General features: G+C 42.4%; 1 protein-coding gene across 1 annotated transcript; it reads right to left on the bottom strand.

The window, feature by feature from the left end:
* Positions 1–9,178: 9,178 nt before the first annotated feature.
* Positions 9,179–25,135, bottom strand: EIF4E3 (eukaryotic translation initiation factor 4E family member 3). Its single transcript, XM_063411709.1, is given in 9 exon segments — positions 9,179–9,210; positions 9,727–9,882; positions 10,936–11,002; positions 12,246–12,306; positions 14,379–14,473; positions 16,324–16,396; positions 24,798–24,819; positions 24,822–24,835; positions 25,068–25,135. Coding segments are annotated over 9 exon segments (588 nt in total).
* Positions 25,136–26,400: the final 1,265 nt, after the last annotated feature.

Genomic DNA, 26,400 nt, shown 5'->3' with positions numbered 1-26,400 from the left:
GCGAGGAAGGTGTTCCTGAGGGCATCTGGAGATGGGCTGCAGTGCAGCCACCACAGCCTTGCTGTTGTCCCAGGTGGCATCTCCATCCATTGCCACCCCTCGTGTCACACAGTCGCCATTCAAGCAGTGACATTCTCTCTATACACTCTGGCACAGCACTCAGCTTCACAGGAGGGATGGTGGAGAGAAGCAGGAGGTTGCGCCTGTCTTTGTTACAGGAGACTTAGCAAAGCTTCCAAATATTTGAAGAAGAGCTGTGCCAGGAGCTCTTTCAGACTTTCCTTCAGAGATGCCAGTTCGAACAGGCTTTTGTAATTGAGAAGGATCATTTGCATTTGTAATGGTTTAAACACAAACCCATACACACCGGTGTGGGTGAGGCAGCAGGGCTGATGGGGATGGAAATGGTCTGGGGCAGGGAAGAGCTTCCCTGCACTCCTGCCTTTCCACTCAAAAGCCTTGTGGGCTTTGATTTTGATGTCCCTCAGGCTCCAGACTGCATGACACCTCCCTGCCACTGGCACCTAAGGGAGCCTGGCCCTCTCACCATGTCACACCTGTCCTTTTGGTGGCCCTTCAACACCTGTCCTTTGCACAGCAGTATAAGCTCCTCCATGGGATGACCACAGCAGCCAAAAATCTGCATGCCAACCTCTGGATCAGTGCTCCAGGTACATACAGACAGCTCGAGTGTGAAGTCAGAGGTCTCTTGCCTGCACCAATTGCTCCCCACAGGTGAATCCCAACCCCATGGTTTGTCACCGTGGTGCTGCCAGCTCCTCCTCAGGCTTCACTGCTGGGAACTGGCTCCTTAAAACACCATGCCCTAGGGTCAGACAGCCAAGGGGCTTGGCTTTCCCTTAAAAATACTTGGGGAGGTAGCAAAAATGGGAAGGGTACCTGCTGCATCCTTGGAATCACGGGGAAAAAGCTGGGAAACTTGAACTCAAGAACTCAGGATATAACCAGCAAAAACCATGCTCTCTTAAAAATGGTTTACTTTTGGGGTTGGCTGTTAATGTCGTTTCAATGTCCACAAGTGGCAGAGGCAGGAAAGCAGCTGAAAGATAACGGAGATAAAGCATTATCCCTAGGATCGCAGTATGGCCAGGAGCCAAGGCATTCCCCTTTTTTTTTAATACACAATCCTTGTCATAAGATTGAATATCCATTTGGGGGCAGAATTCCCCTACTTTACTTAGCACACTCCCCTTTGAAAGCGTTGTAATGCTTTACTTATTGGCATCTTATTTTGATGAATAGGCTGCAATTGGTGCAAAAATCTCCTGAATGGCTTTAGGAGACTCAGGCATGTGATCGCTGGCCCATTTGTACTAAGTACCATCACTCAAAGTCTGTATTACTCACAGGATGCTTAAGCCAGCGTATTTTCCTAACAGGCACAGTCCTCTGAGGGTACAGCTAATCGTGCTGGGGACTTCTTTGAAGTAGCATAAAGGGTAATTATTCCCCAAAGTCTCATTAAGAAAAAACACCCTTAAAAATAAGTTTTGTGCCTTTGGAGGAAGAAAAAACCCAACCCCAAGTACGGCAGTGCCAGGAGGAGTGACTGCCTGCTGGGCTCAGAGCTGCACGGGAAGGAGACGTGTCCTGTCTCTGCTCCTCGTCTGGACTGAAATACAGAGATTGAGGATAAAAATAGGGAAGAAAAAAGGACCTCGGAGAAATGTGGGTCAAGTACGAGAGGCTGGGGTTTGGTGTTTTTTTAATGTAATGGGCAGGGATAACACAGATCACGGTGCTTGGGAAAAGCAGACCTCAATCAGCAGTGGCAACGGTGAAGTCTCTGAGCTCAGGTGGATTTCTGCAACCTGTTACAGCCCTTAAAGAGCTTCTGACAAGCTGGTCCCAATACCAGACTACTCCTTACCAAAGCTCTTTCCCTCCCAGGAGCACAGGAAAATTCAGGTCCCCGGGGTGGTTTAGCACATGAGCAAGGAAAAAACTCCCACTGCTGGTCCCAGTTACCAATCCCTCCTCGTGCTGTGGGGCAGGAATAGGAAACACCACCCCCAACCCACTCTTCTGGATGGGCTTTGCCCTTTTCTTCAGAATCACTTCTGACCTGGTCAGCACCATAGGGAAGCCATGGAGATGCAGCCCACTCTTGCTTTCTGAGTGCAGAAATGCATTTGATGAGCTGTGTTCACTTTGCAAGAACAAGACCTGGACAAGGGCCTGTCTGAGCACCAAAAGAGCTCATTCCTAGGTGAGGAGAAGAGAGGGAAAGGCAGATATTCTATTTAGCTCAAGAGAGGGGAGAAACCACTCACAGCATATAGAGGCTCCTTCCATTTTGTAGTATTTCTAATTACAATTATTTAGAAATTGTAGCATGCTCCATCCCACGCTTTTTGCCCGGCTTTGAGCAAAATGGTTGGCAAAACATTTTTTCAAGAGTGTTTCCTTTATGGTGTCAGAGATGTCACCTGACACCACCAGTGTTGCCTGGCCCTTTGTAAGGAGCGTGCTGCTTTGCCCACTATGGACATAAAGTGCTTTTCCTATGTCCTACCAGGAGTTCAGAGCCCCGGGAAGAGATCCCATCTCTAAGGAGAAACACCAGGGCAGCACAGCCAGCCCTACTCTCGCTGCAAACCTGCCCAGCCATGACAGCTTCTCCCTGTTCCTACAGCTTGTTTTAAACTTTTTGTATGCTCAAAGAAAGGGAGATACATACAACCCCAGAAAAAAAAGTTGTACCATGACTATTTTAGCACGCAGTTGTGTATAGAAACCCCCCAGAAATAAAAGACTTTCTGAATTTGCCAGCAACAGTTAAAGAAAATCTATTTCCTTACTGCTGTTCATAATTTAACCACCCTCCCCTCTTATATGCACTGTTTATACATGAATTCCTATAGCATTATGTGCTTTGTATAAGCAGGAAAAGTCCAGTCCAGACACGGCTCCATGACAGCTCCTCCTGACTAATAGCAGAATTATCCTTACATAAGTCCTTTCTCTTCCTTGGCGTTTTTTCTCCCTCCTGGAAGGTACTTCCCCGCACACCCTGGTGGGATGGAGCGGCTCAGTTCCATGCCTGATGTCGCAGTGCCACCTCATGGCAGCTCCAGTGCCAGCCTTTCACAGGACATGCACTTGCTTTCAGCTCTTTGCAGGTGTTTTCTTGTTGAGCTGTTGAGGCCTTAAATTTATAAACTCACAAAAACGAAACAAAACCAAAACAAAAAACCAACCAAACAACCAAAAACCCACAACAAAACAAACAAACAAACCCTGAAAAGATCAAATGAGAGTTTTTGGTAATTACTTAAAAACTTTAGAAACTTAAGAGCCTTCCAAGGAACATCAAGAATAGAAAAAAATGAGCAGAGATAACTTATTTTCTAAGAAGCAGGAAGGATGCAGATGAGGGCAATGAGGATGCTCACATCACTTTTGTAGTTAGCTTGACTCTATAGGGAGAAACATTACCCTGATTGCTTCTGAAAACCTGAGAGGAGCCGCCCTGTGCTCCTGTGGTCAGGCATCCTGCTGGGAGAAACTCCAGGACAGTCACCAGCTGACCCCCACCACACAGTCACAGCAAGAGCACGGGGGATGCAAGACACAAAGCCAGAAGAGTGGCACTGCTGCTGCTGCAGGGTGTAGATGTAGGGAGTGACTAACAAGCTGGCTGCGAAATACTGAACACAAAAAAACCCCAAAAAAGTCTCCCCAAAATTATTGAAAAGTGAGGAAAAAAAAAAAGCCATCAAGCTTTCTGTGCAGACCATGCCCATGCCACAATGCAGGATCATTTCCCAGTTAACCTGGCAGACCATCCTGTCCTTTCACAGGCAAATACTATTTTGAAATGTTGCTAAGAGCCAGCAGTGCTAATGCATTTGGGTCACGATTTTCCTACTCCAAACCCCCTATTTCATGACCAGAGACATGCAGGAAAAATCCCTTCTACCTTTGATGGGATTTACAATGTGATCCACCCTAGGGCTGTGACAGCTCCAGGGGGGAGGCAGGGGTGCCAGGATGGGCACTGCCCTGGTGGGAGGCCAGGGAATATGGTTACCCAGGGAGAGCACATCATGGCACAGGATTACATGCACCATCCATCACTTGCTGACTGGGTTGTTTTCTCTTTGCACACTTGTATGGAAATGTAACCACAAAACATTCCTCTGAGCTGCTCACTGATGTGCAAATATAGCTTTAAATGACTTCTCTAGGAAAGAATCCTCACTATTTTATACAAATTGTCTCGCATGTTTATTACACAGAATCATGATCCAAAAAGAAGGGGATCTATCCCATGCCTGTTCATAACTCTGTTACACATTATGAGCTGAACATACTCCAGGCCCCCTCATATGATGAATGATACCTACTTCACTTCCAGCCTGCTCCCATGTGCTTATTTATTTATGGAGCCTCAGTGCTGATGGATATGGTCCCAGTTCCTCCACAAGAGCACATCACAGGCACTGGGCTTGCAATGGGCAGTCTGGAGAGGGAGCAGTAAAAGCTGAAACTGCTCCTGGCCTCACCACTGTGCAAGAACAGCCCAAGACTGCTCCAGAACTGCTGCACTTCCCACTGACACTGTTCCCAACAGCTGGTAGCTTCTCCATGACATTTAAAGGCCTTTTTCCTGCCCCTTGACTAGGAGCAGGGCACCAGGCTGGACTCAAGAGCCATGCAGGTGCAGGGATGCCCACCCGCCCACTCCAGGAATGCTGTGCCCGGGAGGTAACCACAGGATGTCTCCTGCCGTGTTTAGCTTGGCTGGCTCGGCCAGCCCATTCCACTGTCTGCACAGCCTCGGGGAGAGTGGGAGGGAACAATGAACTGCCCAGCCAAGCAAAACACGGGGAGGCCAAAAGCTCCTGCACAGCCTCTTGGAGATGACACATGCTCCCGAAGCAGGTCCACTTGTCTGCTGGCACGGGAGCATCCTGCAGAGCCCTGCACTAACACCACAGCTCCCAACCCTGGCTCCTGCACACACCACCTCCCTCCCAGGGATGAGATTTTGTAACCTGGGTGGGAGGAAGGTGCTGGGGTGGGTTAGTCCCCATGCAGAGCACAGCCCCCACTCCCCTGTGCTGTGGTACATACAGCTTCAGAAATAATCCAGTGTTCATTACCTTGTCAAATTAAGAAATTGAGAGCTGTCAAAGTGTAGCAAAGATTGGAGGTGGCTTTTATAGCAAACTGTGGAATCTCCCACTGTTTGTCTAATCTAATTTCCTCATCCTCGTTGTCCTAAGAGAATCATTACAAGCCAGGGAGAAGTAGACAGATGAAGACAGGAACAATTTCCAGCTGAAGGCACCTCCCCCTTCCAGGTGTGTGTGCAGATGAGAGGGTTTATATAAGATGTGTGGGATCAATAATTTCCCTCTGTCAGGTTTATGTTTTAAGACAACTCTTAGATTTCATCCCCTCTGGTTAATCTGCCATAGAAAGAATATAAAAATAAAAATATTCTTTTGTCTGGCAGCAAACACTCCCATCTTCCAGCACTGGCTTTTGAGAGGGCAGTGCCAGAGAGAGCAACATGTGGCACATCTCAAGTCCCTTCAGCTGAGATAAAGCCCTAGAGGAACCAGCTGTGTGACAGCAGAGGGTGACCAAGCTGTCCAACAACAGCAACAAACCCAGATAAATTAACAGTCAACACTGTCTCTGCTCTTCCTCTGGGGAAGGAAAGGTTAAAACTATGCCAGCAACTGGTTGGGGACAGGCTTTTGAGGCAAAGCTGCCATTCCTTGCCTGCTAATTGTTATGTTTTCCAAAGATTTCATCAACTAAGTTGTGTTCAACAAACTGCTATTTAATTACTAGAGTAAAATCCTATTAATTAGCCAGCCCCAGAAGACATCCCTTCATCCCCGTTAAGTGAAATTCCCAACTAATCCCTCCAGCAGCCATTGTGTTGCAGCCTGGAGAGCCCCAGAGAGCAATTAGTGATGGCCACAAAGGTGGGGGAACATCAGAGCTCAGCCCCACCTGCTGCCAGGGGCTCTCTTCAGCCCTGGGAAGGTGCAGACCAGCACCAGTGTAACACTCAGTGGTAAAACACTGTTTGTTCATTCCTCTTACCAATCCAGGGCTCTCCTTCCTGGCTCCAGTTGCCCAGGTGGCTTCAGCCACAGCCTGGCCAGCATCTCCTCTTCCCTTGGGCTGCATCCCCTTCCTTGCCATGTGCCCCTTCAGCTCCACAGCAACCTCCACCTACCACCATGCAGCATCCAAACTTTCCCCAGGAGGATGCTGTGAGCACTTTTATGAGGTGCTACAAACACCTCTGAACACAACCAGAACTCTCCTCTTACCTCTCATCTCACCTGGCTTCCCAGGTGTATCAAGGATATGAAGTTTCCACAAAATTCACAAAACAGCCTGGATAAAAGTGATATGTGCTCCAAGTATTTAAAAAAGCTCCAGCCTTTCTGGATAGTGCCCGAGGACACCATTCCAGTGTGGGAGGGATCAGCTAGGGCTTGCTCCCACCCCAAGAGGGAAGCAGATTTCTTCCATTCAGCTATCTTGAGTTTCTTTGCAGTCTGTGTCACCATGGAAGTTAAATGTTTTAATTTTACATTGAAATGCCAGCAGAAATTAATTTTGATAGGAAGTTGTAGGCACTTGTCTGATATCCATTTAAACAATTTAGAAGATTTTGAAGTACTAGGGGGCTCATTTAATCAAGTTCAATAAAGCAAATCTCCAGGTGAAAATAATGAATATTTAAAAGAGTATAAAAATTAACTGTTCAACATCATTTGGTATAAATACATCCCTACAGATGTAGGGATGAAAGAACAGTTCAAAAATTCTACTAGCTCTTAAAATCAATGGTTGCAAAATTCCAATATGCATTTTTTCATGTTCCTGTGAACTTGCACTGCCCTGTTTGATCCAAGCTCAGTTGTGGATTGTGGCATAAAAGACACTGAATTTTAGCTGAGAAGATATCCATCAACCCTTATTCTAAGTAATACTAACAACTACTATCAGAATTAAGGTATATGGAAAAAAAAATTTCTCTGATTTTATGGACTGGGAACTTGGAAGAATTAAAGATTTACAACAATTTGAAATATGGACCTTGACAGTCAGCCTGTAGCTACCCTACCCAACAGCTAGAACGATCTCCAAGTCTTTATCCAATGCTGAAGCAGAGGGGTCTTTAATATTAAAGAGGCACACAAGGCAACAACATAAAAATATTTGCCTGCAGTTGGATGAATAAAGTGATACTTGAAACTGTAAAGTTCCAGTGACATCACCAGATCAGCCCCTTCTGCCAGCAGCTCCAACTCTACCGGAATCAACATCCATCCTGAAAACAAACCTGGGGAAGAAATAAGAGGCTGTGGCTTGTTTCCAGAACTAAAAGGAAGCAGAGGGAGAGGTGCATGATTAATTCTCCATTAGTATTCCACTTACATTTCCTCCGAAGACAGGGAAATATTTCAAGTGAGAAATCTTGCTCATCAAGCAGTTGGAAACATTTCTCCTCACTGTGTTCTAACCCTCACTTCTCTGAAGTCACTTTTCCCCTCCATCACACAGGCCTGGAGGCTGTCCAGGTACAGCCCTGCAGGTATCCACTAATACTTCACACTTCTTCACTGAAAAAAAAAAATCTAAGAACAAAACAGACAGCTTTTAAGAGAATAAGTTTTAATATAAAATACACAGATTTGAAAAAGCAGGACCAGTAACATTTCATCTCAGAAAGCAATTACAGAATGAAGACGCTTGGATTTTAGAAAATGTGTTTAATTAATAATGCTCATTAACTACACAGTTTTAATCCATAAATAAAAGTTAAAGTTGTAGGTACAAGATAAAGTTGTAAAAAAATCTAACATGTGTTATACTTATTTTAAAATTTATTTGATTTTCATGGCTGCCTCTTAATATACTAAAGATGTGGAAACCAGTGCAACTTGAAAAGCTGCCAGACAAAAACCTCTAAAGAATGAAAGAGTGCTCAGCAGAGGGTATGTTCATCTCTACCTTGCAGCTTCTTGTAAAAGGAGCCACATCAATCTTTGGTAGTATATTAAAACATCTCAAATAATTAATATAGACAAACATTTAAAGGTCAACATTGTTTATATTCCTATTCAAGCTGCAACACAACTTTCTTTTCTGTATTTTTTGTTAATTTTAAAAAGGACACTTAGGAAGTTTTGAGGACCTGAAACTACAGACAGTGGAATCTCTTCCTTTCACTGAAGTCAGCAGCAATTCTGACTCTGACCTAGTGGGTGCAGACATGGGCCTGATGTACTTAGAGAAGTGGGAGGGAGGGACCCAGTTTGTGCAATTCATTAGAAATTATTCATGACACTTTTTCGTGGATGTACAGAAAGGTATCATTAAGAGAGCATACAATATAAAACCATAAATACCCTATCACCCTTAAATAAGAGGTGTTGAGCTTGCAGGGTTTCCTACTGAGAAATTTCTGACTCTAACCTGAACAAGGGTTCTTCTGAAATCAATATAATTAAAAGACCTTAACAACATCCTACATAGGGTTAGTCCCAATATAAATGTGTTCTCTTTAATTGCTCATTTAAGGTACCCTTTTCTATTTACATTTACAGTATGTGTTGTTGTCAATGCAAGACCAGATTACACTGAATAATTAGAATAAATGCAGTGCAATTTCTTTCTCTCTTGGGACAAAAGCAGCGAGTAAATTTTAACATGATAGGAATGTTTCAAAGTGAAAATTGAAAACACATTTCCCCATGTCTGGATTCCTCTATGTACAGCACATCTTGGAAAAACAGCATAGCATCTCTGCATGTTTGCTCCTCACTAAATACAGCACAGAATAAAAAGCCAACTATTTTAAAGAAATGGGAACAAATATAATCAGGTTGAACAAAAAAGTGGCCAAAGGATTTTTTAAAGAAACAACTAAGAACTAAAAACACCAACACAACATGAAGAAATGAATCACGTATTTAGTGGTCAAGGAAACTGTTCAGATTTTTTTTTCCTCATTTTCAGTAGCAATAGGCCAGTTTGAATGTCAGAAACTCAAAAGGGCCAACCCCATGTAGCACTTCTGCAGGGCTTCCACCATCCTCCTCCTTGTCCAGAGCAGCTCAAAACACCAAATAACAACAAATGATCTTGGCATAAAATGCACTCAATGCCTTCCACATCAGCCTTCAAAAGCATGATGCTCTCTGTGGGCTAGGGAAGAGAGAAGGAAAAAAAAAGGAATAGAAGAACATGTAAACTCTGTCAAGGAGTTGAAAAGATTAAAAAAAGAGAAGATAAAAATGTATAAATCAGTCAAGGGAGAACACAATGTGCCAACAAGGAATCTTTCAGAATACACAGTTTGATAATACATTTATAGGGAGCCTAAAATATGAGGTCCTTAAAATCCTGATTGCAAATGGTTCCTCTAAATTAATACATAAATTGGACAGTATGTAGCCTTGAGATCTATTAAGAGACTTGTTTAATTTGTTTTGTGAATCAGACACATTAAACATGAAACAAAACAGATTGTACAATGAAATTAAAAATATCTTTTGAATGATAGCTAACTTCTACATTGAAGGGACATAATTTTAATGCAATGACAGATGCTACAATTCCTAAGTGATTAATGATGAATCAGTCAGGATATTCCCATAGAAATACCCTACCAGCATCTTGTTTTTCTAATGAAGGTAGAAATGAACAGTACAAAATACTTACATTTATAAAAGATCGCTTTAAAAAACGTGTGTGGGAGAAGTTTATGAATCTTTTCTAAAACTTTTGCTTCACTTGCTGAAGAGGAGTTCATGTTCCAGATTTGCACAACATCTTCACGGTCACGAACACTGACACTAACCCCTACTACTTCATCATCTGCACAGAAGGGGAAGAACCATTAAGGAATACTTTAAAAGTGAGACAAGTCTAATTTGCTACTTATGTATTATGAAACACTGCCCAAAAGCTGGAAAAAAAATAAAGATGTGAGAAAAAAAAAAAGAGAGCAATCTCCAGTGAGGAAAATACCAATGTTCAAACCAGACAAAGTAGTTACCAGAAAGAAACTCTGTTTTTAGAAGTTATTGGAAATACTACCTCATGGTATTTTTTATGAAGTGCCATAGGATTATTCATCTTTCCTATTAGCACTTTTAGACTTGATTAGAAGGGAATCACAAGACTCCCTCCAGTAAGGTCAGCAATATGAACTACTAAAGACAATTTACCTACAGTGATGTCTACAAGCAGAAATGGGAAGATGAGAGTGAAACAACTAAAACCCCAGGAACAGTACCTGGTGGAGATCAGACACCAGTTTTTCCACACTTTGATCTCTTTTTCCTTAACATTTTGTCAAGGCAGCAACAGAAAAAAAAAAAAAGAAAACAAAATTAATGGCATTAATAAAGCCCCAGTCAGGCTGCTGCTGCTGCTTCCAGTGCTGGTAACTCAGTGCTGCACTGAAGAAGCTCTTTTTGGTGTGAAGTTCTCAGAATGCAGCTTTGTGGAGAGTTCAAAGGCCATGCCACAGCTGGGAGCAGTGGCTGATCCAGCTGTGAGCTCCGTGCCACAGCTGCTCTGTGCATCCCAAGGAAAGGGTCACTAACAGTACACAAAGGTGGTGTCAGAAGCACAAGGGCAAGAACTGCCTCTGTGGACAGCAGAGTATCATATATTTGTTTAAAGTGACCCCAAAACAACCCTGTCAGTGTATAAAGGGTGTGAGAAACCATTTGAAAGGTTGTTTCTAAACTGCTCTGTAAACTTGAGAAATGCCATTCTTTTTTGTGGAATGATAGCCAGCGAAAGACAATTCCTCAGAAGATATTCACTGTCACTGTAACAGCCACTTTTATCTGATATTCATGCTTAGAGGAGAAGTAATTAAGGTGAAAAGAAATGATGGAGAAATGTCTCAATCATTACCTGCTGCACAGCAATCTGTAAACTGCTCTCCAATAGTTGCTAGCAGTAGCTCTTTCCAAACTGCAGCCTAAGGAGGCAGAAAAATGTTACATTCACATTATTATTTCTTAAATAAAAAGTTAGGTTTGCTAGCTCAGTTTTGAGTGTCTTCTCTTTTTGAGGTTGTCTAGACCACAAGGAGTATTTATTGTAAGTGCATGCTGTGTTATATAATTAATTGCTGGGTCTGTACAAGATGGTTCATGGTAGCCAAGGAGATGCTGTGCCCATGTGTGATGAAAAATGAAGCCAAAAAAATGAGAAACAGGCATTAAGGTGTTATTTATGCTATTTACAAGGCACTGAAAGCTGACTGAAGTTCACCTTCAAGCAAACCTTTCAGAAGTGACTGAGGCCATGTGGCGCAGAGTTTGAGAGATCAAAAGTACCTTCATGTCAAAAAGGGGCTGTCATTCAGCCTCTAAAGCACAAGGCCTCTGGGGTCCCTAAATTCACTGCCCAGTAATTCAGGCTCTCCAAACCACTTGTCACTTCTGACAATCTTCACACCTTGGATTATAGGGGGAAAAAGACAATTTCAATTTCAGTCTTTTGTGACCACTTGGGACTGCAGGAGAGGAAAGCTGCAACTCACATCCAAGGGAAAAGCCCACAGGCAAAAATCAATTAACTTTCGGCTAAAATTTTGAGTACCATCTTTCAGCATTGAATGCCTTCTGCAAGACTGTCACATTTTTCTGACACTTCACTTTTTCTGTTTAAAGGCCTGATCCAGAGCACACTTACACACATAAACACCATGTGTGAAAAGGTCAAATCTCCTTTTTGTGGCAGTTCACGGAAGTTACTCACACGCATTTGATTAGAGAGGCAAAGAGAAACACAGTTATTTCATTAGAGCTCAAGGATATTCCTGAATAGACTTCATCTTCCACATTTTTAAATGAAAAAAAATATTTAATTTAGCATAGATTATCAGAAAAAGGTCTTTCTATTTTCTTTGTATGCCTATAAGCAAACAGTCTTGAGAACAAAGGTGATTATAAATTACCTTGTTTCCAAATTGAAACACTGCAGCTTTCATTTGTTTTATAATACATTGCCAAATGTTATCTAAAGCAAGAGATATGGAATTATTGGAAAAGAAACTTCTGCTCATTGCCTTTAAAAGGTTATAGAAGTTAAAGTAGTGTTTGGTTGTTGTGTTGGGTGATGTAAGAAGTAAAAACCTTTACAACAGTTTTATCAAACCGAGTTTAAAGAAACTCCCTTATTAAACAAGGTCTGAGTAAAGAGTCCATGTAACATACCGTACTTTCTTTAGGGACCTTCATTTTCCATATACCTCCTTTGGCATTGCTTTCTTCTTCCCTGTTATGGGAAATAGATCAGTGAAAACAAACATTCAAATCCACATTTAGATAACCCTATGTTTGTGGTTTAATTTTCCCAGAAAAATCCCATCTGAAACGCAATTACTAACTCCAGGGAGCATGACTCTGACTTCTGACATCAGAGATAATTCTTTCATTGTTCAAATGAAGTGTATCTCTCAACACCTAATCCTTTGCCTAAGTTTGGTGTGTTGGAAAACACTTGTATTTTCCCTGACTACAGACCATCTTTGAAGTGGCTGCACACTGTATGGGAACAAGCCACAAAACAATTTTACATTTTACTATGGTAACCTTTAATTTTGGAAAACCTCTGGCATATTTTCACAGAAGCAGCTTATTACTCTTCTATTTATTCAATTTAATAAAAGAACATGAGCACACTTCAATTCAGTTTTTTGACATCTAGAAATTAATTGCCCTTATTTAAAAAAGACTGGAGCTGCCCCAGGTCAGGGCAGACGTAACCATTAAACTGCCTTGTGATGACAAAGGCACAGTGCACTAACCTGTGAGCTTCTCAAGTTTATTCTGTCACAATTCTTTTTCTAAGACTTTAAATTAGGGCTTCTAGTTTCCTGTTAGAACTCTGTAAACACCAAAATAACGGAATAACCTAAAAATTCATCTTTGGAGCTAAACCCAGTGTGACACCTATAGAGATTCCTCAGGATCAGTGGCCTCCCACCAATCCTGACAGATGCTGGGGAAAAGAGGGGGAAACTTTGGGAGGACATCTTCAAAAATCTGCATCCTCCATTCTTACTGCAGGATTTCTCCTTCTTTCTAAAAGAAAAAAAAAAAAAAAAAAGTACAGTGCTCAAATTGGCCAGTAATGGTAATCTGGGAAAAGCTTCTTGGCAGTAATTCTTGAGAAGTTAGCAAATTACTGATGATGAGATCAATCTCTTGCCTTTCCTAAAATGCAAAATTACTTTGATAGGCTTAAAAAAGTGTTTCGTTTTCAGAAATGATCTTTGCATTTTACACTTCTAGTAGTCACTTAACAAATGAAAACTAAAAATAGGAAAAACAACCCCCCCAAAAAATCAACCCCCCAAATGCTCTCATTTATCCTTACAAAGATGTGGAGGCTTGCACACGATGGCCCAATTGATTTATACAGATATCAATTTTTTTTCATTGTTTTCATACCCACTTTAGCTATCCAGTCACAGTATTTTCAGAAAAGTAACATAGACCTTCAGATGCGTTTCACTTTAGAAAAGTTATATCTCCAGGAGATTAGGACAGAAACCTCCTGTAGTAAGTCACCACAAAGTTAGACAACTGTGATTAAGTTAAAGAACCTTAATGCAATCACAATCTATGTAAATGATGCCAAAAAGATCAAAACTCTCCAGAAAGTGCTGAGGTTCTCTGAGATGTGACAGAACTGCAACAGGAAGAAAGGATGCAGTTTGATTTCTGAAAGGAAAACATCAATTATTTATACTTTATTCCTTTACTATCATACAGTCAAGTAGGCATTTGCTGCAATGAATCACCTCATAATAACTTTTATTTATGTGTATATATATATATAATTTTTTTGTTATTATTTAAATTACTTTTAAACCAAGGTGCATGGGCACATATAGGCACATGAAGCATGTACTTCATCTGTACTTTTGTACAGGTGAAAAGGAGTGAAGGACCATCAATTGTGTTTGCATCATTGTTCCACCAGCTTCAGTGGAAAGGAAGTAATGTGCAAGCTAAAAAAATTAAAATAGAACTAATTTATTCTGTATGTTCCTGAATTAGGATTCAGACCCATATTCTAATTTCTTAGCTTCTATTTCATCATCTATTTTTGCACATTTACATCCAGAGGTGGACAATGAAATTACAGTCTGTGTTTTTAATAAAGACTCTTTGGCACAAATCACTTTTAAAGTGAACAAGAACTTTGGGGTATTTCTTTCATTGGTCTCTTGAGATGAGGTGTTTGCAGCCAACAGAAACAAGACCCTTCTGTCCCACCCCTTTCACTCCTCAAGTTCTTCCACTCCCATTCCCAGAAATGTCTGATGACAGCACACATACCAAAGCGGGCGCCTTTCTCCCCGCATTAAATGGTAGCTCCACCTCAGAGGCAAGTCTGTCACGGGAGGAATGTTGTTGTACACACTCCAAAAATCCTTGAAAAGGAAAAATATTAGTTGAATTAATGCAAGAGAGTGTTTCACGCAGATTTATTTCCTTTGAACCAATTACACATCCTTCTCCTGGAGAATGGGCACCTTCTATGTTATAATAAAATGCTCTGAAAAGAACTTCTTACAGAATCATTTCAAATTTACTTTTTAGATACCAATCCTGCCTACATGAAGGTGGAAAAAGGGAAGCAGTCCAAATGTGGATTATCCTTTTGAATCCAGAGGAAAAAAATCATCAAAACCAGAGTTACACTGAGTATGTCAGAACAAACCAGTACATAAAACTTCCTTAGCATATTAAAAATATATATTTATATTGAATATCCACCTTGCTTCACTTAAGTCTAGCCTAAGCACCATTATGATTATCCTGAGTTACAAAAACACCACAAACAATAATTCTGGTGAACTAAATGTCTAAGCAGCAATCCAACTAGCTTGTCTGAGTGAAGGGTTTCAACCAGATGTAAAGAACATGAGATGCATGTGTTAACACAAGAGTGGGGGACAAATTCAAAGATTCAAGTTACCAGGAACCATTAGAATACTCCCCAATGTTTCTGCTGGTAAAAGCAGAAGCTGTCAGGCAGCTTTGGGGTGGATAAAAAGGCACCCAAAAGGAGTAATAAGCAACAGGGAGGGATGATTGAAAAGATCCCAATCTCTTCTCTCTTTATCCTACAGCTGGGAATAGAAAGCATTTTAAAGACTTAAGTTGCATCAACCTAAGTGATGCAATGTTAATCATTAGTACAACTCATTAAGTATTATCTAGACATAATATGTAAGTATTATCTAATACATTAAGTAATATCTAATACTTAATCACTAGCACAACTTTAGAAACGAGGATTGCAACATTATGTGATAAAATTTTGTGGCCCTTGGCTATGCTGCCTAACAGCCATTACCTTTACCCAACCACAAGAAGAAATTGAAGACTACTAAAAATATAAAAACTTGATATGAAACATTGATTTCAACTATGATCTTGCTCTTAAATGGTTGGGTGCCCAAACCCTAAAGCTACTCAGAGAAGAAGGAGCAGAGGTGGAAACATTTGAGAGCTCTTTTTGTCCTGAACTAGGGATGTAGTTTGGAAAGTTTTGTGTTTGGAAACCTCATGCAATGTACAAAGTTGCGCAGACCTTCTACAGGTGTGCTTCTCAAAGAGAAGGGTCTGGCATTACCCTAAAATTTCATAGATTCAGTGAACTAGTCAGCTTAGCACTAAGGTGAGACAGATACCAATTTGCTACACACTTCATGCTAACTGTGGCAATAAAAGTGAAATACAATTTTACTTGCAAGAGATCCCCACTACTAGGCAATGGCAGATGACACAGACATGCAGAATTTCTCACTGCTGCAAGTATCACATGGTTTAATAGTCCTTTAATTCAGTTTGCTAGAATCTATTTTTAGATATGTACTCAAGGAAATAAACACCACCAAAAAAAAAAAGGCACCACATGCTGCAATTTTTAGTTTTTGCGCTATTAGTTTCTGTATTAGAAAAAGGAGAAATGGCCAGAAAGATATTTAAAATACATCAAATATAATAATTCAATGTACTAGTGGAAACTCAGGAAGGTTTAAGAATCCAGCATGCCCAATCCAATACGCCTCCTCCTTTCCCCATCCGGAAAGCCAAATGAAATTCAAACACTGACTCAGTAATACAAACACACAACACCAGTAACACTCACGTTTCACACCTCAGGTAAGGAAAGCCACAGGTGTGACTCATCCTAAGAGGAAAAAGGAAACTTGAGGTGTGAAGTTACATTAATAACATGTGGCAGCTCCTGTAGCAGAGCCAGACGCCTTACCTGCACTGTTTGTACTGTATAAATCTTCTTCAAATTTAATGCACATTCAGCTGCTGTTGTACCAGGAAGTGACCTTGAAGACAAAGCACTGATTAATTAAAATATTTATTTTACCAAGGAGGGGGAGAAGGGAGATGGAGAGGGAATGTGAATCACATGAGTGTGAAGTTGAAGTGTTCACATGTCAAAGGGGAAGACCAACTCCAGATTATCACGAATCATTTAAAGCTAGGAGCTAAGGTTCTTTTATACTTGCGAATAAATTAGTATTTGCCAGGTAATCCGTAAAACTAATCAGAAGTATCAGGAGTTTTAGCCACGCAGCACAGTGCTGTTCTCAGAGCTACCACACACCATCAAAGCTCTGCTGTTCACAGATGGGCTACCAGAAGGCGACCGCATGATCCTACCCCGGAATTATTTTCAATTGCATTTAATACACGCCAGCCGCCGTTTTTAGCGTTTTAAGGCGCTCCAGGTGCTTCACACTTTGAAAAAGAAGCTCAGCCGCGCACCTTGTGTTGGCTACGCTCGCCGGGCCCTCAGCGCGGGCCGCTAGGTGGCGCAGGCGCACAGCCGGCGGGCACGGCGGGGCGAGCGCGGGCACGGCGGGGCGAGCGCGGGCACGGCGGGGCGAGCGCGGGCACGGCGGGGCGAGCGCGGGCACGGCGGGGCGAGCGCGGGCACGGCGGGGCGAGCGCGGGCACGGCGGGGCGAGCGCGGGCACGGCGGGGCGAGCGCGGGCACGTCCGCAGCTCCCCTCAGCCCCGCACCGCCCTCACCAAGCGGGTCACGGCGGGGCAAGGCGGGCACGGCCGCAGCTCCCTTCAGCCCCGCACCGCCCTCACCAAGCGGGTCACGCCCGCCACGATCTCCTCGCTAGTCCCACCCGGGCTGAGGAGAAGCACAAGTCGCACAGGTCAGGCTGTAGCACCCAGCGCACCCAGGGAATCTCGATGACTCCAGGCAGTTCTTCCACCGGCGGCACTGATGCCTCCAAGCCACACGTAGCACCAGCACACCCTGTAAAGCCAAGACATCCTTGGGCTGCTCTCAGTGCCAGGCACCCTGGTACACCCGGCGTGGTTCAGCTTCTGGAGATCACCCTCATAGTGACCATCACCAGCCCCACCCGGAGCTGCCCCCTCCCTCAAGGGCCTTCAGGGGAGGCCATAGGAGAGAGGTTGAGGTCACTTGGTCAGTCCAGCCTGGTGGAGACTGAGGGGAGACCTCGTTGCAGTCTACAAGTTCCTCATGAGGGGAAGCGGAGGGGCAGGCACTGATCTCTGGTGACCACTGACACGATCCAAGGGAATGGCTGGAGCTGTGGCCGGGGAGGTTTAGACTGGGTATCAGGAAAATGTTTCTCCCCCAGAGGGTGGTCAGGCACTGAACAGGCTCCCCAGGGAATGGTCACAGTCCCATGGCTGCCAAGGAGCACTTGGATAATGTTCTCAAGCACCCTTGGGGATGGTCTTGTGCAGGGCCAGGAGCTGGACTTGATCCTCATGGGTCCCTTCCAACTCAGGATATTCTGTGTTCTTTAGGCACATACTGAATGGTATGGCACATACCATCATCTGAATGGTCCTTTCCAACCTAAATGGTTCTATTTATAATCTTTTTCATTACTCTTCAGTGCGTGAGACATGGGACAGTACATCCACACCCCCTGACATCCCTGTGTTCCTATCACTGCACTAACTCCCACCTTACAATTCCCAGCACACAATCCCACAGGCACAATTTTGGGGGAATGAGGTCAAAATTGCTGAGGCACATTCAATTTCTTAGAACTAGAAACATTTTTCTTTCCCTTCAGAAGCTGAAGTAGGATTTCTAAAGAAAAACGAAGATCAAAGACAAAAGCAACCTCCCATTGTGTCTCAGAAGAGGAAACAAAAATGTGTAAAATTACTAAATCTGGAAACAGAAGCAAGAGAGAAGGTTTAAGGAAACAGAAGAAAACGCAGCTGTTGCTCGGGTACCAGCTGAAGAAAGGATAAAAGCAAACCAGATCTCAGCATCCCTCTCTGATACATCTGATCAGCATGAAATACGTCCAGGGAAACACTGAAGTTACTCTCAGTTGTTACAGATATAATTGAAGCTCTGGGCAAACCCTAGATATTCATGTAAAGGAAGAAATTTAATATGCAAAACTACTGAAACAGCATCACATCTTCAAAAGTCTAATAATAGCTCTAAGGTTTTTTTCAAGGCTCCTATTAAAATAAGCTGCTTTAAATATACATACAAAACCAGCAGAAAAATACCTCCCAACTTTTTCAGTATAAAACAGGCAAACTAACATCTGCTTTACTATTTGCCTGTTAATTACCAGAACTAAGAGCACTTTACAAGGGTGAAACTGGCAGGAAACAAAAAAAAAAAAAAATGAACAAGAAATCGCCATGGTACAGCTTGTAGTCCAGTGGCTCATGAACCATGAGAATTCCCATGAAAAAAATTGATAACTTAAAAGCAGCAACAAAAATAATGTCATCCACATGATAAAAGGAATTATCACAGTAAGGTTTGGAGGTCTGGGGTTTTTTTGTGTGTGTGATTTGGCACTTTCTATGTATGCTGTACAGTCAGCAATAAAGAACAAAAAGAGAAATTTACCATATTTTAGAGAAACAGAGACAGTCATATTGCTTTTGAAAGCACAAAAAAGGGTCATAAGTTCAAACAGACTTTAAAACTTATCAAATTATCTATTTGTCAGTAGAGAGTAGTGGATTCACAACCAACTACCCTTTGTTCTTCTCTTGCTAAGCATACTAGCACCTCTCTACTAACACTTGGTTCCATGTAGAATGGAACACAAACAGGCAAAACCTGACATAAATTTTGCCTCTTTTTGTCTCACCCCACTGCCCAAGAAATTCCTTCTCTTCTGGACTATTTCTACCCCTGGTGGCTTAGCAGTCACCAAGGCATCTGGCATTACATATGTTGTACAACAGATACTATCATCACTAAATAGCCTCGTGTTTATACTGCCACTGAGTTACTTCAATAGTAAGGTCTACTCACATAGAAGATTAAAATGTATTCTCTAACCATAGCCTCCAAAGGTTACCTAGATCATCAGGGTAGCCTGATAATTTAGCAAATTTAATGCCATTTAAAAGAGTGGCTAAGACAGGTAGACAGAATATACCACTCCAAAGTTATAAAATGGTTCATTTTGATAGTTGTAAGTAACATTTTCCAGAGAAACTGTGATCAGCAGGCAGAAAGCACCAACCAACCAGCAAATTACCTATTTAAAAGTTATGGTAAGTGAACATTTATTCCTAGTAACCTGCCTGGTAAGTGCTCCAGGCCAACCAGATTACAGTGTTATTTCAGCCTTTCATTCAGCTGTGGAAAGTGTCAGTCATTTATGGATATGAGCATGAACACACAAATGTTTCTATCTGAAAAACAAACAATCAAACAAACCCAAAATCCTACTAAAAAACCGTAATTGAGAAAATGATGATGCATAAATTTAAAAGTTCAGGATCATTTGCTTCAGAATTTACACCTGCACAAATTTGGTTTAATGGATGAGTATGAGGCAGAGACAGTATTTTAATCAGACAGACAGAAGAAAAAAGCCTTGAGTTTTCTGCAAAATTCCAAACTGCTGACAAATCTGAACTGCAGTGTTTCTGTTTCACCCAGAAACTCAGCAGAGCCACACAAATGACCACTCAGTAGTTTTGTGGCTTGAAACCCATGAAATTGGGATTTTCTTTTTAGTTGAGTGCACATTTTAAGTTTAAATTAAGTTAGCAGAAATGACGGATGATTTTCAAGTGAAAGGATCTGTAGAAATTCCTATTTCTGTGACTCTCCAGCAAAAATCTGCAGTATAAGGTAGAAATAGTGAGACAGTTTTGTACTTTACTAAAAACCTCAGTACATGTGGTACTACAAAACAAGGTCCTGCAAATATCGACCCTTGAAATGAAGCCATTACAGGATTGTTCCCATTCAAATAATTCTACTGCCATCAACAGTACAAATAATCCAATATGCCCTACTGACCCGTCAATTATTGCCATGGTGAACAATTCATTTCCAAGAATTCAACAGGCCCTGCCAATTCCCAAGAGCACAGGAAGAGGAAGGAGCTGGATCACAGCACCAACTTGGCACTGATAGATCTTCTGGTGGTGGAAATATTGCTCTGTTACCACTTCACCTACAGTTGTGCATCTGGGTTTCCCATGGAGGGTCTGCACATAAAATATTTCAATGGTTCTCCTGTTTCATGCCCTGCGATGCCACTGCATCTTCAGAACCTTTATAGGAGAACATTTAGTGCAGTATCAGGACTAAGTGAGTTGCCTAATCAGGCCACTGTACATCTCATGGTGAATCACATGAGAATGTAGAAACAGGAATAATCTCCACAAAATGAATCCTAATGCCAGCTTTCTTTGCTACTCCTTCATTATTCCAGCACGAATAAAGAACAAAGGATGCAAAGATAAATCCCATTGTTTTATCCATGAATAAACCTCCAGGTGGTTGCGCTTATGTTAATTTCTGATGCTGAACTGTAGCTTTTCTGTTTTTCTGCAAAGAATTAAGTATAGAAGTTGTTTCATATGTGCTCACACTGGCCTTTGTTTCCCAGTGGGAATCTCATCACAGCTTTAGCGGGAGCTTTAAAAGCTGCCAAGCAGTTTTGAAAATACCCCTGTAAGTGCTTAGCCACAACTGCTTTTGGTATAAATAAGCAAAATATTTACTTACAAAGCATAAAGTCAAAAACATGCTGTGGCAACTAAATAAATCTGGTAATCCATTCTGAATACAAAGCCTGATTTCAAGCCATCAAAGCCTGTCAAAATGCACTTACTGGATTGAACATTCTTACAATATTAACCATCATTTTTCATTGTAAGCCACCTACTCATAAGCTGTAATAGATGAAATAGATGATCCTAGATAAATAAATTTTGCTATAAGGAAGAAGGGAAATTATTAAGTTTAGTTTCAAATATCTGATGTATTCAGTTAGGAAGATTAACACATTATTAAAATAGTTCAGTTATCAAAATGTATCTACTCAGCTTTATATAGAACTCATCTACAACATACAGAGAGAAAAACCAGTGTATAAGGATTATACCTCATGTAAGAATATTTTGTCTTTGCTGGAGTAGACAAATAACACTGCTTATTTGACAATGTTTATAAACACATACTTCCCCTCACAGAGATACTGAAGAGTTAAACTATTCTTGCAAGAGAATTAAGATTATCTGAAGGGCATTGTTCAAAGTCAGGCGAGAAAACAGGGCAAGCAGGCCATGATCCTGGAAGTGATGGGAAACTGGGAGGAGACACAGCCAGGACAGCTGATCCAAGGGATATTCCAGACCATCTGACATTGTGCTCAGTGTATAAAGTGGAGGAAGAAGGAGGAGGGAATGTTTGGAGTGATCGTGTTTTTTGTCTTCCCAAGTCACATGGGACGGAGCCCTGCTCTCCTGGAGGTGGCTGAACACCTGCCTGCCCATGGGAAGCAGTGAATTAATTCCTTGTTTTGCTTTGCCTGCATGTGTGTGAGGCTTTTGCTTTCCCTATTAAACTGTCATTATCTCAGCCCACGACTTTTCCAGCTTTTACCCTCCCAATTCTCTCCCCGATCCCGCTGGTAGGGGAGTGAGCAAGTGTCTGTGTGGTGCTTGGGTTTTGTCTGGGGTTAAACCACACTGTGTGATACCCAGCCTAATTGACAGCTGGGATTAGCAAAGTTTCTTAAGTAGGATATTTGCATCATGTCCATCAAAAACTATAACCATCTTCACCACTTCTTATTTACACAAATATCACACCCAATCCACAGCCCCAAATCCCATTAAGGGATGGTTTCAAGTGCGTAAGGTGGCTTGTTTTCCAGGACAGCAGAATCTTTGATGGTCATGTCACTGGACTTTTCCTTTTGTGCAATTCCAGTGTTGAATGTGCTACACAATATAGTGTAATGCTCAGATTTCATTTGTTATATTCAGTGGTGCATATTGACACTTCATAACTGAAAGACTACACAAGGTGGCAAAACCTAAGCAGGCAACCTTTCCTTTCAAAGCCAGAAGCCACTACAAGCAGAACCAGAGTCCTCCTGAGATAAGTGCAAGTGTAAAGAGCCAACAGCATGAATCAGCTTCCCAAGGTAGCACCAAAAGCCCCTTCAAACCTTGCTGAAATTCCCCCGGCTCCCTAACATCACTGCAGGGAAAAATCCTACAATAAGACATGTGGGTATGAACTTGGAAACCTATAGAAAGGACAAAGTAAACAAGATCTAAACTCCTGTAGTAAAGATCTAAACTCCTGTTTTCCAAACTTTTAGCAGTTGACCTTGGAACACTTTAACAGTCAAAAAGAAAATCTCATTTGTGTTAAGAGGAAAACACCTGACAGCTTCTCTGCACCTTCTTTGGAACTGCTGATCTGCAAGCGTTTCAAGATCATAGACAGGATCTTTTTTGTCAAATTGGTGCATAATATTCTCCCAAAGCTTTCATCATGCTCATTTTCCTCAGGCATTTACTAGGTAAGATAGCAGAGAGCACCATCAGATGGTTGCTATTTCAAACATGGATATCAAGAAAGGCTTACCACTAACAGGAGGTGCAGATGCTCTGTGACATGTGTGGGATGATGGCAATGAACCAGGACCTGGCCACAGGATGCCAGCCCCCAGATGTTCAGCCTGTGCCAAGGCATGCACAGAAACAAGTGCTGATGTAGATAAAACAAAAGCATTTACTTCTAAAGCAGGAGATGGAGCCAGTGCTGCTATGATAAAAGCAAGGCCATGAACCCCAAGGGTAGCACATCTCTAGTTGCTACAGAAAGTACCACTTAGCTGATGGATATTTATTTTAACAGCATGACTTAATGAAAAGATACGTTTTAGAGATCTTAAAATTGTATGTCATGGATCTCTCTCACAGTAATTTAATAGAAAGAGATAACTACATATCCATCTCAACATCTATTTATCCTTAAGCGTCACTTCTTCCTGCTTTTCTCCGTAAGTACAGGGTAAAATGTAGCAGCAGTCAAAAATCAATACCATCTCCTGAGGAAACAGCACTGCTCCACACTAGGTGCTACTGAAGTAAGTTAAAAAGTGTCCACAGTTATCTTCTACAGAAAGTCCAACTGATACAAGCCTAAGCCTCCATCAAATCTCTGTGGGAACAGCAATAAATGTCCCAGCCACTTCTGTGGGGCTCTGCAGAGAGATATGAACTTCCACACACAGCAGTAAATTAAGATCACTGTTCCATTTCTTGTGAGCTCTTTAATGCCTTAAATGATTTTTGAGTGTATAGAACATGTCTTGTTTGCTGTCATTGTTGTTTCCTGACATTATTCTATCCCATTACTGGTAAATAAAACACAGTTTTGTGTATTTATGGTTGTACTTTATATATATATATATACATACTCTTGGATTTATACATTAAGAAACAGAATTACTAATTAAACACATGTGATCTGAAAAGTAAAAAAAAAAAATCTACAGAATAACTGGATTTTAAAAGTCTAAAGCATTGTTGGAAGTAAGACAAGAAAAAAAAAAGAAAGGACTCAGGAACTCAAAATGGATTTTAACTGCTGACACTGATTATAAAAAAATAGACATGCTTATCTCCACATGGCTTGTGTAAACAAACAGACCTGGCTGGTGACTTGATTAAACACCAGTTCAAATTATGCTTTTTTAAAGCAAAGAAGCAAAAATAAAACTTGGATTCCAAACCTGATCATAACTGTGTCACAACTGCAAAAGGAGTAATCAGACATAATTGGTGGGTTTATTTATTAGATTTGATTTGCTGGACCTGAGTTTTCAACAGTTTCTTGTTATTTCTCTGCCATGAGTTGGTAAGTTACCAGTAAAATCACCAAAGAGGAGAATTTTACCAATAGCATGGGGCAGTGTGTTCTGTGGCAGAAGAGCTGATAAATTTGCCTTCTGCAGGGGAGAGAGAGGAGAAATACACCAAAAAATTGAGAAAAGGAAGCTGCAGATTAAATAACAAGATGCTAGAAAATACATGCTAGCAAAACAACATCAAATGCTAGTAAGAAACTTTCAGTTTTGACTTTGGCACTTCTTTCCTATGCCTCGCTGTGTGCACCACAGGGGTGAGCTTCCTTGGCAGCCTCTTTCCACGGAATTAGAGGCTCAAACTTCAAGCAAAGGGAGTGTAATAAGAACCTGCAGGAAATTAATAAATTTTAGCTAATCTTTCAAAACGTATCGCTTCGGATTTTGAGAACTGATCACCTGGGGAGTCAAAGCTGATGTTAAAGAGTTATAACATTCGGCACGTCCCCGGATCCATCTGGGGCAGCAGGGATGCAGAACCACAGCAGCAAAGCACAACCTTTACCCTTCTATTCCCGGGGCTGGCGAGCGTCATCTCTGAATTCAGAGCTCAAACCTGCACCGACCGTGCCTGGACAATGTGTGTCCGCTGAACTACAGAACCGAAAGCGTTTCCAAGCCAGTTTCACTGCGCGGAACCCCTCCCGACCCCTCGATGGGGACAGGCAGCGGGACAGTCCCTCGCACCAGCACGTTCTCCATACACAGCCCAGTTTAACTTCCCGGATCCGATCTTTGAGCGAACCGATAACCCCAGAGATGCGCATCCCCTCCTAGAAGGGCTCGGGGGTTTCCCCAGCTCCCGCCGCTCCCCGGCCCCACTCACTTGTCCAGCCAGAAGGTCCACGGCGAGTGCAGCGGCAGCGCGGCCCGCCCGGCGGGGCTGAGCGCCATCGCCCCGCGGGCGGGGGGCGAGGGGCGGGGCGGGGAGGGGACAAGGGACGCTGCGAGCAGGGACGCGGAGAGGCCAGCGGGACTCGGCTTCGGACGAGAGACAGAGAGATGGGGACGAGGTGCGACGGGAAGGACGGGAAAGGGACAGGGCGGTGACAAGAGATGGACGTGGCCAAGGGGCCAGTGGAGAGCATGGGTGGCTCCACAAAGGGGCACAGGCGCTCGGTCTATCCCGTTGCTGCCTCTCCTGCAGTGCACGGCTGAAGGGAAGCTCTGATCTGCTTCCTGAGATCTGCACAACAACCCACGGCCACGAGGCGTGGGGACACACCGGGTACCCAGTGCCACCACCCTGCCCCGCGCCGCTGCGGGCAGCCCCTTCCCTGCACATACACAGGTCACACCGCGGACCTGGAAACCCTCTGGGGCTGCCTTTTGAGCAAAATAAAACCTCGTGCTCAGTTTGGCTTGGCCGTGCTGACCAAACCACTAAACCTCCCTGAAGCACAAACCCCTGCACGTTCACACGCTGCTGGCAGCCCCTCTCTGCACATACACAGGTCACACCACAGACCCGGCGTGTCTCTGGGGCTGCCTCACTGAGCAGAATAACCCTTGTGCTCAGTTTGGCTTGGCAATGCTGACCCAAACACTAAATCCTTCCAAAACCCCAAGTTTTAAGACAAAACATTTTCTATGTTCACACAATGAAGAGATGGCTGCTGTGCAGACTGACCGTGGATGGAGACAGTGCAACATCAAACCTTTCCAGACTTAGGGGATGATAATTTCTCTGTTTTCCCATCTTCTCTACAGCCCATTTAATTTACATGCCTGGTTTTACAGGGAGATGTTCCTCACAATCGAACATGGACATGTGCAAAACCCCTCACATTATTTTTAGAATAGTACTTTTTAAATTAAGGTTCTTCCCATTGGGACTGTGCACAGTAGTAAAGTTAAACACCCACATAAGTGATAACAGGATCAAAGACCATGAATCACATAGGTTTCTTTGCAAGCACATTTAGTAGGATGAATAATTTTATGTATGCTTCATCCTAAAAGAAAAATCAATAAAGACACACTCCTTTAAAGAAATAAAAATCTAACAGTAAGAAAGGGCAGAGTTCACCCATAAAGAGCAGTCTGCACAGTGACAATGAAGAAACAAAAAGTTAATGATTATGTTGTACAGATGGAAAATGCAAACTGCTAGTCCAAATTAAATAAGATCTGCAAAGCCAGTTGCACCATCTCTTGCA

Source organism: Prinia subflava, chromosome 14, assembly GCF_021018805.1.
Source record: "Prinia subflava isolate CZ2003 ecotype Zambia chromosome 14, Cam_Psub_1.2, whole genome shotgun sequence".
NCBI lineage: Eukaryota > Metazoa > Chordata > Aves > Passeriformes > Cisticolidae > Prinia > Prinia subflava.
Note: the sequence above shows the minus strand (reverse complement) of the source record. Positions and strands in the feature narration are given on the sequence as shown.